At 32.8% G+C, this 16,019-nt stretch overlaps 1 protein-coding gene across 7 annotated transcripts in view; it reads left to right on the top strand.

The window, feature by feature from the left end:
- The window catches only part of LOC106879196 (ras-related protein Rab-3), a 232,181-nt gene that overhangs the window by 199,765 nt on the left and 16,397 nt on the right, over positions 1-16,019 (top strand). For all 7 annotated transcript variants that reach the window (XM_052969942.1, XM_052969940.1, XM_052969943.1 and 4 more), the window contains one exon: positions 10,706-10,824. In XM_052969942.1, coding sequence (XP_052825902.1) covers positions 10,706-10,824 — 119 coding nt within the window. The remainder of the gene's footprint in view (positions 1-10,705; positions 10,825-16,019) is intronic.

A 16,019-nucleotide genomic window follows, 5' to 3' on the forward strand; every position in this document is an offset into this window, starting at 1 on the left:
ATATATATATATATAATGATCCTTACTATATCCCTAAATGTAAGTCATGATGGCACCTGTGCCCACTGTCGCCTTTCTGGCACTTGTGCTCGCTAATTGTGTAAGGACTTTCGAGCAAGATCGTTGCCAGTGACCCTGGACTGGCTCTTGTGCGGGTAGCACATGAAATACACCATTTTGAGCGTGGCCTTTGCCAGTATCGCCTGACTGGCCTTCGTGCCAGTGATACGTAAAAGCACCTACTACACTCTCAGAGTGGTTGGCATTAGGAAGGGCATCCAGCTGTAGAAACTCTGCCAAATCAGATTGGAGCCTGGTGTAGCCTTCGGGTTCCACCAGTCCTCAGTCAAATCGTCCAACCCATGCTAGCATGGAAAGTGGACGTTAAACGATGATGATGATGATGATGATGATGTAACCCTTAACATGCCATAGAGTAAGTGCATGAAACTGGCTTCTCCAGTCATGTCAAATACATGATTAACAACTCAAAGAGAACAAAAGGATGAAAGATGATGAAAAAATGAGAAGCAGCTCCATCAGCTACCTCCACCTCCATTTACTCAGCTTGTAGTCCTGACCCATTTTAGCTTTGTATTTATTAAGATGAAACATCCCTAATATCACTGTATGTGTATTCTTTTATCTAGTCAGCTATTATCATCAGCACGATTGTAAAATTGATCTTTCATAGATTTTGTTCATTGAGCAACTGTGTGATTAGGTTTTCTATTTGTTGCTTTATACAAATAACTCTTCATTTTTACCTTTTTTTTTATTTTTCAATTTGCACCCTCAGTGACCAGACAATATTACTTCTTACAAAATAGAGGTAAGCCTAATTACAAATAAGGATCAAATATGAATAACCTTGATGGCAGAGTGGGCCATGCAATATTATTGATATTGGTTATGTTGGAAGTGAAAGTGGTTATGATGATGATGATGATGAAGAGGAGGATAGCCATATGATTACTGATCACTTAGTGATCCAGGTGATAATGACTTCATTACTATCAAAACCACTTTTCCCTATCACATGGTGGTAGAGAAAAGTGGTCTTGGTAATAAGGCATTTTGTTTTTTAGTTATTTTTCTCTCAACTATGAAATCAATGTACTTGATCCAATAAAAATGCCCATCATATATTAGTAATTGTTGATCATTCAACAATGATGATCTCATTAAATGAATATAGTTCATTGACAGACACTGCTGGGTTTCATAAGTTAGTAGTTGTGTTAATTCTGAATTATGAGTTTAATCCATAATAATGTCTTACTGTGCGATAGTCCTACTCACAAACAACTATTCATACTGTTATGGCACCACTCTTTTAAAGGACCTTCAAAAAGGAATTGCTTACAGTATATCAAATATAAAATGGCTACTATAAACTGCCATAATCCAGACCATTAGGTCTTCTTCCATTTATGTTTTATTCAATTGCTGTTGAACAAAATTATATCATACTTAAGTTGATAATCTTCAGAGTAATTATGTAATTATATCTAAATTTGAAGTTATAATACGCTCTTCTTTAATTGGTTTATATATTATTACATAGTCAAAGTTTTGCTGTCCTTGCATACAATAACTGAAATATAGTCACAACATTCAGATTATAAATATATTCTCTCTAATTCTCTTAAATATCAAAAGAAGTGGTTGAAAATAGAGGGGACTTAATAGTTAAATACTAAAATGCCTAGGTTATTTTTATATGGGTAAATGACTTAAAATTCTGAGTTAAGATTTAGCAAAGTTCGATAGGTTCACAACCTCTAGCTTTTCAAAATCACAATTAATGATGTTCCTGAAATAAAGAATCATGTAATGGATTTGTGAATTCCTACTACCCATGCATTGACTATTTGTCTTGTATAGGTTATAGGTTTGTTTAATTACAAAAGGTGCTTTCATGAAATATATATGGCATGAAAAAAAGCACCCCTGTAAAGTGGTTGGTGTTAGGAAGGGCATCCAGCTGTAGAAACCATGCCAAAACTGACATTGGAGCTTGACAGAACCATGGGGTTTTTCAGGATCCTGTCAAACCATCCAACTCATGCCAGCATGGAAAATGGATGTTAAATGATGATGATGATGTTGATATATCCACCTCATATAACAACAAATGCATATTCATTAACAACACAATAGCACATTTAAAAAAAAAATTATATTAACGTTTATGATACAAGTATATATGTGTGGAGTTTTTCCTGAACATAACCCATTTATTGATCCTATTATCTATGAAAATAATTTCAGCTGTTGTTTATTGCTATGAAATATTTTATTTTGTTTTCTAATAAAACTATTTGTTAATTTCTTCAAAAAAAAAAAACTGGTCATTTGCCACAAGTGAAATATCAGGGAATATATATATATTATCATCATCATCATCATCATATGTCTACTTTCCCTGCTGGCATGAGTTGGATGGATTGTCACAGTTCAAATCAGTTCTTATTCAGAGTAACTACCTTTCTAGATTGATCACAGGATCATGTCTTACTCTCATACATTTAATTTTTATCTTAGTTTCTATAGCTGGATACCCTTCCAATCAACAACCTCTTTACATAGTGTACTGGAAATATATAAACATAAAATTATACTTGTATTGGATTGTAACGCGATAGAACAAAATTTCTCTCCTATCATTAATGACAATAGCTACAATAATTATAAAACCATTATAAACATTACAAGGGATTGTGATGAGGGTTGAATGTGTGCAATTATTTGTCTATATTTTCAGGGTTTAGACAATTAATGTTTTGTATTAAAGTAGCCATAGCAGTAGTTACGCTTGTGTTACCAGAAAGACCTGTTCATATGAGTTCGTAAAAACAAAAGTATTCATTGAAAAGAAGGGCATAATCAATTTCAATATCGATGAAACACTGACTGCATTGCTATTGATGTACTCCCTTTTCTTTTTTCTTGTTTTCCAATCATCCAGCAATTCAAGTTACTGTACTAACAAACCACACTCTCTTGTTCTGTTGTTGCTCAGTTGTTTTCTCAAATCTAGATCACATTCTCTCCAATATCTACTGATAGAGAAAATGATATTTCATCAATTATTTGATTTCCTCTAGTGTTTTAAAATGCCCTTCACTATCTGCACATCTCTTGGCTGAAATGTGGTGTGATTCTAAGCTTCTGCTGCCTTCCCAACTGTTGCACCATTTCAGCTTTTACTTACAGTACTGAGAGAATGGAAGTTAACATTATTGATTTCTCTCTCATCATGAGTTAGATATCATATAATAAAAAAAAAAGCATATAGCAATAACAATTTTGTTCTGACTATAAGGTTATAACTGTAAAGTTATCTGTTGACCAACTTTGCTAGTTTTGCTATATGAATAAATTCACTTTCAAATCTGCATAATTAGAATCATTGCTGCAAAGCCACCAATCTATTAGTTTATTATATGTCAGACTGCCACTTCTCTATAAAATTAGTAATTAGTATTCCAACAACTGTGGCTATCCTGCTCAGAGGTTTACAAGAATAAACGCCCACACACGCACATATTAGACAAGAATAATATTACTCATGTTTGAAACAGAATTGAAGAAATATTTATAAACACATACCCTATAAACTCTACCTCCATAAAACACAAAGGTTAAAATTTCTACATATTAATCATATTGCTTATAGAACAATGAACATCTAGAGAGAAATATACAGACCAACAACCTTTACAACTACCCGTATCCTTTTGTAAACATCAAAGCAAAAGATGAACAAATTTCTATATTAACAACACCATGATATACCAAACTAATAACCTCCACCTTCCAAATACAAACTGGAAATACTCTTAATAACTACAACAAGTAAAGAAACTGACCAGCTAAAACATACCACCTACTTACATTCTTTTGTGAACCCCTAAAAAATTCCATTACAAAAGTTGACACACCTAATTACTAAGTTTTTAAAAATCTGGACTAAACTTTGAACCTTTGACCCTTACATTGTCAAAGCAAAGGATTAGCTTCAATAAAACTAGAAATAACAAAAACAAATGGCACATCCTATGCCCGCCTACCAAAAGGGACACACCTAAACATTCTCACCTGTTTACAAAATTCTACATACATGAATAAATTCTGAACAATAACATAACCCCAACTTTAGTCAATAAAAATTTTTCCATAACACCTCTCCATAACAAGTCACCCTAAAACCTAATTACCACTACACTCAAACCCACATATTGAAGGTAGATTTTAACATAACAAAAACTATATAAAGCCAAGATTAACTCCAATGCAGCACTGTCAATAATATTCTTGTTTAAGAATAATGAATTTGTACTTTACTAAAGTTTGGAATAAGCCATCAGATTAATGTAAAATTGTTTTTATTATAACTGAACATAAAAACAAATATATCCATAAACATACACATGCATGGATTAAGAAGCTGATTCATGAAGGTAACAGATTTGTTAAATATTAGAGGTGTTTTATACCAGCTAGGACTGACCTACATTAATTATTTTGTAAGTTTATTAAAACAGTAATTCAAACAATAGATAAATTATGCTTTCAAGTTTTTAAAAAATATTTCAAACTATTGGGAAACCTCTGATATGTAATGAAAACAAAATTAAATTAGAATAGAATTTGAGTTAAAAAGTTTATTACATCATTAATGTTTATTACAAAGGTATAAATGTTGCAGCTTCCCATTTTCCTTAATCTTAAAATATCTCCAGTGTCCTTTCTCTGGAAGAAACAACTGTTATTAAAATTAGGGTGGTAGATTTGATGCAATCCTAAGCAAGTTGTATTAGATGCTTTTATTAATATTTTTATCTTTTACTTGTTTCAGTCATTGGACTGCAACCATGCTGGGGCGCACCACCTATATATATATAGAGAGAGAGAGAGAGACATATAATCATTTATGTATATATAATAAACACAAAGAATACTTGAGTAGCGTCTTTTGAAGTTCCTACTTTTCTCAAATATAAAATTATAGACTGAGGTTAGGTACAATCTTATCTTTGGAAATGTCATATGATAAAAAAACATTTGCTCTATTTAATCTCTCCCTCCCTCTATCTATCTATCTCTCTCTCTCTCTCTCTCTCTCTCTCTCTCTCTCTCTCTCTCTCTCTCTCTCTCTCCCTCCCTCCCTCCTTCTCTCCCATATTTACACACATGCGCATTGAAAATAGAGATCACAAGATCACAACCAGTTATAGATCTAAAACCAGTGTTGCTATTGATTTTGACTTCCTTGGCTTAAATTTCTTTCTCTATGGCAACAGCAGAACACTCTCACATTTTAAGACCTCCTATATACTCTATACAAACCAATCCAATAAAATCTGGTTGTTGGTTACTAACATTGCAATGTTTCTTTTTCTTTTATGTTACTGAGTTGTAAAATCACCTCCAAAATGGCTTCTTTATTAAACCATGTTTGCATAGCAATATATCATGAGATTAACTACTGTTGCCAGCTTATTTCATTTAACCCTTTTACTACAAATAAATCGGATATATCCACTCAAAATTTCATTACCCTTAACTGCAGAAAGTACTTTTATATACCAATCTATCTTTTGTTAAGATGTCAAATTTTTAGTCACAAGGTTTTGGTTGACCTGAGGTTGTGGTAGAAAACACTTATTCAGCTGTGGCCACACAGTGAGATCAAGCCCCAAAACCACATACTTATGAAGTAAACTTCTGAGCTGCATAACCATGATTTGCAGAAAATACCAATTCTATTTTTTTTTTTTTTTTTTTTTTTGGTAGATATTTAACATCATTCCTGGAACAATCATGAAATTTATTTCTACAGTTAAAGGATTAAGATGAAGCAAATTACTCTTCATCAAGCAATGAAACTGAAAATATCAGTCTCACTTCATGCTTTCTCTCCCCATTCAATTTTTAATTGGTTTGGGTTTTGAAATTGTTTCCTCTTACTGTTCTTGACGAGAATTGATCATTAAAAACTAATGATTTTTCTCTTCATTATGGGTGTAATTTTAATTAGTTAATTATGTTACCTTCACTTCTTAGTTCAAGATTAATGGTTTTGAGTGCATTCAAATTTAAAAGGCAATCTGTTCTATACTGCTGTAAAAAATGTTAACAGCAATGATAGCGGCAGCCTTTATTAAGTACAACACTTTGTAGTTTTGTAAGGAAAAGAATATAGTCATTTGAATCGATTCCATTTCTTATTTTATTGACCCTACCATATGGAATGAAAATAAATTAGAACCATTAGACACCACTGTCAAACCATATGTCATGAAACATCTAAATGAATTTGGTAAAGACTGCATCAAATCTACTGTACTAAGAACTGTTTCTTTTGAAGACAAGATATTGGAAACATTTGAGAATTAAATACAGGAGAAGCATTTTTAATGTAATAACTAACAAAGATTTAAGACTAATTTACAAGTAATTTAATTTAGTTTCCATTACATATTTTTAGAGGTTTCCTGATTGTTTAAAATTATTAACTTGATCATATGTTGTATTAATCTTTCAAGTTATTGCCTTAATTAACTACCAGAATAATAGCTAATATAGGTTAATTCTAAATTAAATCAAGCATTTCTTCATATTCAACAAATTTGTTATTTACACGAACTAACTTCTTAATCCATTAATTAGAAACATTTTTGCTATTTACTTCAATATTCACTTTTCTTTACCAACATGGATTGGCTGGTTGTACAAATTTAAGTTTATGCATGATCAAATTTTAAAATAATTTGTCACTTAGTTGGAGGAGAAAGGGCAGCATTCACCTTATTTTTCAGGACCTCTGAGAACTGATAGGAGAAAGGAAGTTATCCTCAGGCTGGGGATTTAACCTAAATGCTTGCAACAGAGTGAACTTCAGATCCATTCAAGATGAGAAATTACCTCTTCATTAGGCGTCTTTAAATTTCATTCACCAAACTTTGGTTGATCTAAGATTATAGGAGAAAACACCCAGTATACCACACACTGAAATCAAACCCAAAATTACAAATTTCTGAACCATAAAATCATGCCTGCACCAGAGTTTTACAGCTCAAAGGCTCAAAACAATACCAAGATTCAGTAATTGATTAAAAACACTATAGCATCTCATTTCTGTTGGTGAAAATACGTTGTAAAGTATATTCTTAGTAAGGATTAATAAATAATTAACAAAAGAAACCGTATGATTAAGTGTCAAATTGATTAGCCTCTTTATTTCTCAACAAGAAACTTTACAAACAATAAAATTCAAGACCAAATGATAGTAAATCCTCAGCAAGTGAGTAGTCTTGTAGTTTTAATGTTGAATTTTTTCTGACTCTCTATCAATTGGAACTTAAACAAAGAATGAAACAATTTACTTTTGGTAAATATTAGGAAAATATAAACCAAAAATCTTGATCTCTGGCAAAGCTTTACTCCAAGAAATTTTCAGTTTAAAGGCAATTCTAGCTTCAATTCATATCAAGTATCAAGCTCAATATTAAATTAATGAAATAATATATATAAGGAGTTGAAAGGTCTACAGAGCTGCCTCACTGCTTGATGAGACATCAACTCCTGCATTTGAAGATGGAGTACAGTAGTACCCTCTGCACACAAGTATTTACCCTTATATATACTATAAAAAGATTATTCCTACAGTATACATGTTCTTCCCTATATGACCACCACCACTACCATCACCAATATCACTATTACCTTTCCTATTTTTACAATCTAAAATCTAATGCTGAATTGTAAGATGAACAATTTACTGACAAATGGTCACATTCACCTTCCAACAAGACTGGTTCTTAATGTTAAGATCTTAATTTCACATTTCTGAATTTCAAAAATAAATAACAAAACCGTTTGTTGTTCATATTTTCACATAGATTTATTATCATATAGTTAAAAATCAGTTGTATTTGTTAATCAGTTAAAATGAAACCAGTGTTCTATCTTCTGCTGGAAAGACCAAGAGAAGGATTTTAGTACATTAACTTACATAGTCTCTATATTCAAAATCATTTGTACTGAAATGGTAGATAACCATTATTTATTTACTCCAAGAAATTTTGATGTTTATTTTCTTAATTTATACAGTTTGGTATCTCAGGCTAGAGTTGACGACAGTTTTAACTATATTATTCTATTTCACTGACTTGCAACTGGCCAAATCATTATGTATCCATCAACTGAAATAGAAATATAATCACCAAATGAATATATTTTATCTGTTCAAAGGTCTTGAGCTCAAATCCACTGCAGGCATATCATTGTGTGTTTAAAGCAGAACATTCAATTCTACATTCTTAGGTATCAGGAATAGGTACCAAAACATCCAAGAATGTTATATGATAAACTAGCATTCTTATTCAGTGGATGGTTTGACTCTCATCTGTTTAACACTATGAAGCAAAAGGTAAAAATGGGACTTTGAGGCTTTTATGGTTTGGAAGATAGTTATTTCCTAACAACTGAAGATTAAACATTTTTATGAAACCAGCCGTGCTTAAATAATTCTTTATTGTTAATGACCACCAATTCACTTAACTGTAAAATATCTACCATCAGTAGGTATAGGTTACTGCTGTAAGTAGCTGGAATACTGAAAAATTGTCAAGTAATTTATCATTTTGAAGTGTTTTGATGAACAAAATCCAGTGAGTAAAACTTGCAGCAAATCAACATCTGTAGAAATGTTTATCTTTACATTTTATAAAACTTTATTTTTGCTTTGCATTGTTTTTTTTTTGTGTGTGTGTGTGTGTGTGTTTTTTTAATATTTCAAAAATCACATAAAAGAAATTATGCATTCTTTCTGATAAAAATAACTTAAATACCCTAAATTATTTTTAAATATTGAAAACTAATAAATCTAATTTATTATGCAGATGAGTTTTAAAATATTATTTATTTCAACAGCTAGATGTTGGCTGCTCTTCAGAGGCATAAATTCACTAAAACTAAGAATTCTTCATGATGATCTGACTCTAAATTAACAATTTAAAGCATCTATATTATACTTCAGTTTTGTATTTAGTTTTCAAGATTCTTGTTATGAATTTGTGTGTTGAAACAAATTTTGTATTTTGGAAGGGTTATTACACCAATAATAATGACACACTGCTCAATATCACTTCTGTTTTGTTAGTCAATTGGTTAAATATCTAACCAATTAACTAATTAATCATTTATTTAATGTACTGGCTAAACAATCAAATCGGTTGTTTGTTGGTCAAAGTCCTTTTGTTTGCTCTTCATGACCTTCTCAGTGGCTTGCCTTCTCTCGATGATTATATATAAACAAGTGTTAGGAAAGATTTTCTTCCCTTCTCAGACCATCAGTCCTAACAATCACAACCATAAACACATAATCATTACCATTAGTTTTAGACATATTCTTAATTTATGCATACTCTTCCTTGGAGTAGAAAAATTCTAACATCTACCTAAATTCTGATTGAAAATATTGTTTCATATTCATTTTAACAGATTGCTAATTCATTTCACTGGTAGCTGATCAAATGTTATTTCAGGCTCACAGACTAGCAAGTCTGAAGAAACAGTAGTCATTGGACTAAATACCTTGCAATATTTAATTTTTTTCCCTTTATGTTCTGAGTTGAGATACTTTTGAAACAATCTTTGCATTTATCTCTCTAGGATCACAAAGTCTGATATCAAGGTCAATTTACTATATCTGTTCTATACAAATTTGTAGCCTTGTCCCATCATATCAAATTAATATTTCTTGATAATTTCTATGAAAAATATCATAAGTGCCCCATGGCAATTAAAATTTAAATTTCCTGAATTTTCTTAACAATTTTGATACCAACCTTCCTGAGACTACTTCTGGTTCTAATACAAAAATATCCTTCTTTAAACGATGACTTTCCATCAAAGTTTTATGCAAGATCCTTTTGTTAAGTTACATCCCAAACATCAGCTTAATAATGACGGATATTTTACTAAATCCCTCTTGTAATCCTTCATAACGTTACCCATTTGCTAATGTAATTTTGTCTCTTTTTTACTTTTTTTCTTTTAAATTGTCATAATTAAATTATTTCTTTAAAAAGCCATAGTGTGTGTATCTGAACAGTTGTGATGGTATGACAGGCTTAGAGTTTGGTTTTAAAAGACTGTGCAAAATGAAATTTCAGCTGCCAATAAGAGATGTTTCACCTTCAGATACTTATAGATAATTCCCTAGGATGGGTTGACATGGTATTTTCTAAAGATCTCCAGTGAATCTTATAAACAAGCCTGGAAAGTAAATAAGTGGTGAAGATTTTGCCTTGCTTTTTATTCAAAAGGTTCGCTATTTGGATAAGATGAAGTACTTTAAATGTTTAGTCTGAGAAGGATAATCATAGGGTTGTTTTGGCCTTTGTAAACTGAGGAATCAGGGTAGCTGGCTGAGGTTAATATTCAATTTGAATTGCTGTGGACTGGAAGAGAAAACATTTCAAAAATGAAGGATAAAGAGATGAGAATTGGCTTTGATCATCATGTTCTCTTACTTCCTTTACTGCAACCTTCTTACTTTTTTTGTACTTACTGTATTTAACAAAATGACTTAAAAATACATTTGAGACCATATTGATAATATGTTAATCGCAAAGTTGTGTTTTGTCAATGGAATAACTGAAAAGAAACTGTTTACTTTTTGTCATTACAGGACACAGCTGGCCAAGAACGATACCGAACTATTACAACAGCATATTACAGAGGGGCTATGGGATTTATATTAATGTATGATGTCACAAATGAAGAATCCTTCAATGCTGTGCAAGACTGGTGTGTACCAAATGTTTTCTTTTTGTTTCATTTTATTGCATAACTTATGAAAAAGAGTCTATATTTTTTAAAAATACCACAAGATCTTGTATTAAGCAATCAATCCTTTCTTTAAACCTCTGAGCTAGTGGTGCTTCAACCATTTTTTTATGCCATTAAATGAATGAGTGATAAATTTCCTTTGGATCTGATGTTGCAGGTAATTATCTTAGAATATAATAATTCTCCGAATGGATAAACTGAAGTCAATAGAATCGAATGTCTTTCTAAAAGATATTCCAGCAAAAACATTAGCATTACCCATATTTTATATTGCACCCATAATACAGCATTTCATCTCCGTTCACTAATTAGTAATTAATCCACTTTTATTATATTTCTGCTACATGTCTGGGAGTTTGTATTTCAGTGTTCAGTCAAGGTGGGTGGGCTATGCTCATAACCCTGTCCAGGGCCTTAAATACTGGTGAGAGGAAGGAAGGTATCCTTAAATCAGAGGCCTGACCCAAATGCTTACAGCAGAGTGGGCTCCACTAAAGACTCCTAAGGACCAGGTGATGGTGTTAAACTGGACAACAGATTAAGTCTGTCAGCCAAATTAAAAACATAAAAGGAAATGAAATTTTAGCTTCCAAACATCTTGAGATATTTTAAGGACATCTTATTGGTCAGTACACTAATTGACCATAAGATGTGATAAGTAATTAAGCAAAATTAAGCTCCTAACTGTTGAGCAAAATTAAGGCTTGTTAATTTTTAGTAAGAGTAAACTATACTTGGGTCCCATTTATATATTTTTTTCTTAGGGCTGAGTATTTTGTATTCTATTTTGGTTTGGGATCCAAGAAAACAATGTGCAGTACCCTTTTGTATTGCCATACCTTAATTTTTGTGAAAAGAGTTGATTTTAAAAGTTTTTCTCATTTCTCAGGTTTGCTTTGAGTAAAGACTTCCTCTAAAAATTATTTTTCTGAATGGATTATTTATGATATAAAGTTATAAATTTAATTAAAAGATCTGAAAAGTACAATTGTTTACTAAGAAATATTCAAGCATTTAAGATTTACCTTAAGAATGATTTCATAATATCAGGGTTTAAAGTGCCTTCTAATTTTATGTACATAATGACAATGCTTTTCCTCAACTGCATTGAGAGAGCAAACAAGAATTTGCTGGTCGCTATCCTTACTAAATTCTGCAGTGACTCTTCAGGTAAAAGTTAGACATTATTATTAAATATCATTTAGAGTGGACACATGTGAAAATAAAGGACAAAGTGGTTTCAATTACCTTCTTCTGGGAGAGATGTGTCTCTAGGCTGCAAGAGGTGTAGAATCATAATGCAAGTGAGAATATTAAAGCAATGATTCCACTATTGTACAAGCAGCTCTCTCCATACAGTGTTGCTAACCAACAGAAGAACTTACCTAGTAACACTAAAAAGTTTGGGAGGTACTTGACCAAATTTAGTTATCTTGCTTCCCTGTAAGCCCCGACACCCATACTGACTGTTCAGTATGTATATATTTATTTATATATATTCCTCCTCCCTCTCGCCCTTTCAAAGCCTAGCCAGGCTCGTGGGCCCGGTTTCCTGGTTTCTATGGCGTATGTGTTCCTCCCAGCTGGACGGGACGCCAGTCCATCGCAGTGTTACTCAAGAAACAGGAAGAAAGAGTGAGAGAAAGTTGGGGCGAAAGAGTACAACACAACACTTGGTTCAGAACCCATGGCTTTATGATCATAAGCTGAACACCTGAACCACTAGGCTATATGCCTTCACTCTGTGTGTGTGTGTATGTGTAACAAAATAATGGTGAAGAACACATATGACACCTGACACAAATTGCAAAAATCAGACATGGATAAACCTATGTACCTGACACCTAGCTTTTTATTTTGCTACCTTGTTCCTTGCTCTCCTTTTTTTTCTTCATCTTTCAGCTTTTTTTGGCTCTGTCTATCATACTATTCCACTACCATGTCACCTGCCATCTGGCTGGAACTTTTCTCAGCAGGTTGTCTCATTGAAACCACTGACTGTCCTGTTTTGTAAATCTGTATCTCCGCCTCCTCCTTCTCATTTTATGTATTGACAAGTGCTTCTTTGGACCTATGTCTAGTTGAGGGGTCTCTCAGCTGCCATACCCTCAGTGTCCATGATTACCTCTATCTTTTACCCTGATCATTTGTCAATGCTGAGTTGTACATTCTTCACACCCAATTCCCTACTCCATTTCCTGGTGAGTATATAGAGTTTATTTAGTTTGCATAATTGGTAGGTGATGATGTGGTTGGTTGATTACTAGAAAGTGATATTGCACCTAAAATCCTTGATAGTCTGTCATTTCTTGTACCATATCCATAGCTTCATTATGTTTCCCAACATATACATTAAGGTTACAAGCTATGATAACTAGGTTAGTGCCATTTTTCATTATCAATGTAGTTTGCAAGTGGGCCTCATGGAAACCCCCTTTTTTTTTGTTCACCTGTCAGTCCAGACTGCTGTACATATGAAAGAACAATTAAATCTTAATCTAATTATTCTGTCATATACCCTGACTAGCTCAATTACTTTATTTATTTCTCTACTGATAATGTTCCTACTGGTCTGTTACCTACCCAGAAGAATTCATGCCAGCATTGTTTGTTTGTAAGAAGTCTAACTGAGGCTCCTTTCTTTCTTACCTTTTGTGAACATTACATATCTACTCACCAACTCCAGCATCTTTACAATTTCTCCAGATCTCTTTCATCATGCCAGTGTTAATGGTGACACTTCTGAACTTTTGTACCTGATAGGAAAAGGAGATTTCTGGTGTTGGGTGGGTTGCTTGATGTCTGTTTTCTGTATCTGTTTAGAAATAGTCAACATGATCATTTGATGACAGACAAAGGGTTCCACACATAGCCAGGTACCGGACTACCCACTAATATGAGTAGCACTAACATGGTAAGTGTTAGTCCTGTACATGCAATTATGGTTTATCGTTGTATTTGTGGATGGCAGGATTTGGATATGGTTTTATTGGTTGGATGCCCATCCTATCTTCAACCACTTTACAGCATGGACTGGATGCATTTTAACTGCCCCCAACACTACAAGTTGTCTATCAGAACTAAAGTACACCTTCAATGCTGTGTCTCTTTTTATTCAGACTTATTGCACTTGTACTTGTGTGAAGTTGTCATTTCTCTCATGCCAAATTTCATTCCAAGTTACTGCTCTCTTAGTCAGGTTACCTTCAGTTTGGTTCGTATCCTCTTATGAATTTGCTATGGATGCTTACAGTATGGAGGTAAGAAAAGGAAAATAAGGCTTCTTCATGTTTACACTAGACTGGTGAATTTTATTCAGAATGTATTAGTTTGCTGTGTGGAAGGAAGCTCACAGTAGACTGGATTTGCTTGACTGGTTAGGGAGCTACATCTCTCCATAATGCTTTTAAGGGAGCTCGTACATGTAGCTATCAGAGAGGTGAGTCTGTTTGGGGAGAATGAATTCCTAGAAGTGGAAGGTAACAGCTTACAGTAGACAGGCAGATTGAGATGACCAGAACAATGGTGGCTGGTCATATTTGTCATGATAAAAAAAAGTGGAGGTGCATTTGACAAGCAGAGTGGCTGTCTATGGTTACTGAGTATAAACATTGCTTCTATTTCACTGTCTGAGAATAAGCTTATTTCTATGGATTTACATAGTTTATCTTCTGAAGCAGCATGTCCTGATAAGTTCAAGGGAAATCAAAGTGTGGGATGGGGAGTAGATATATCAGCATAAAACCATTGCAGCAACTATATATAACATGTGCTGATATTTTGGTTAATCTTTCTTCTAGACAGAATTTATTGTTTTCATTTTGCATATACTCTGGTTGTTGGAAATAATTAAGGAAATAGTTGTGAAAAATAGTTAATATTTTTATGAGATATTAAATCTATCCTTATATTATCTCATGTTCTTTGCCTCTATCTATCTATCTATCTTTATGTCTATTTTTATTTATCTGTCTATTTAGATATATATATATATATATATGTGTATATATATATATATATATATATATATATATATATATATATATATATATATATCTGGATAAATAATAATGAAATTCGGCATTAACAATATTAAAAAACCACATATATTTTCATAAGTGGTTTCTCCGCTGTCTACTAATTGCATTTGGAAGAACTACTACATGATTGCTTAACCTGTTAGAAATAGACAGAAGGGAGCATAAGATAATGTCATCCTAGAAACACCATATCCAAAAATGTGATGGAATGGTCATGTCTGGAGTGTATTTGGTCATAGGTCTGGTTGACCAGGCCTGACTTGGTGCTAAACACCCACAAAATTTTTCATTTGTAATAATGTTTTGTGTTGTTGTTGTTATTGTTTTCTGAATAAGTTCAATGTCATTACAAATTTAAAAGATTTTTGTTATATTTAGAATTAATCCTCATGAGGTGTTGGTAATTAAATAAAATGGCTAATACTCAAACTACAACATAGATTATTAAGAAAAGCTTGCCTTGGCACTCTCCTGACAGCTATTGAAATTGTTAATGCGCTCCTTTGAATGCAACAATCTAGTGTTCACTTTCTCTACACTTTTGTTGCTTGTGTGCAGCTATAAGCACCACCACTGCTACTTGTGATGACATTCTGAAAATCAATATTTCTAACAAGCGTTCTGTTCAAAGAAAACCACTGCTACATTGCTGCAGAATCTCCTCAACAACTGGGCAGTTTGGTTACTTGGCTTACACACACACACTCACACATATACACTCACACACATGTTCACATCACATTATACTAACAGACACCCACCTACCTACACAAACAAACATACACCCACATACATACGCCTACACTAACTAACATAACAAACACTGAGAGAGAGAGAGAGAGAGAGAGAAAGACAAGGTGATCATAAAATGGGTTTGGACTGAATTTCTACTGCAACCGATATCCATATCTTCGTTACTTCCATCACAGTATCGATTGCTCTAGAAAATCGGTACCTGTCCACTTTAACTGTACTTATTTTCTTCCCTGATGCTAATCTACATAATATAAAGTAATAATAATAATAATAATAATAATAATAATAATAATAATAATAATAATAAAGCCAACAATAACATGAATTGATAAAATGTAAAAAAAAGGGGGGGGAAAC

The sequence above is a fragment of the Octopus bimaculoides genome, chromosome 8, assembly GCF_001194135.2.
Source record: "Octopus bimaculoides isolate UCB-OBI-ISO-001 chromosome 8, ASM119413v2, whole genome shotgun sequence".
In the NCBI taxonomy this organism is placed as follows: domain Eukaryota; kingdom Metazoa; phylum Mollusca; class Cephalopoda; order Octopoda; family Octopodidae; genus Octopus; species Octopus bimaculoides.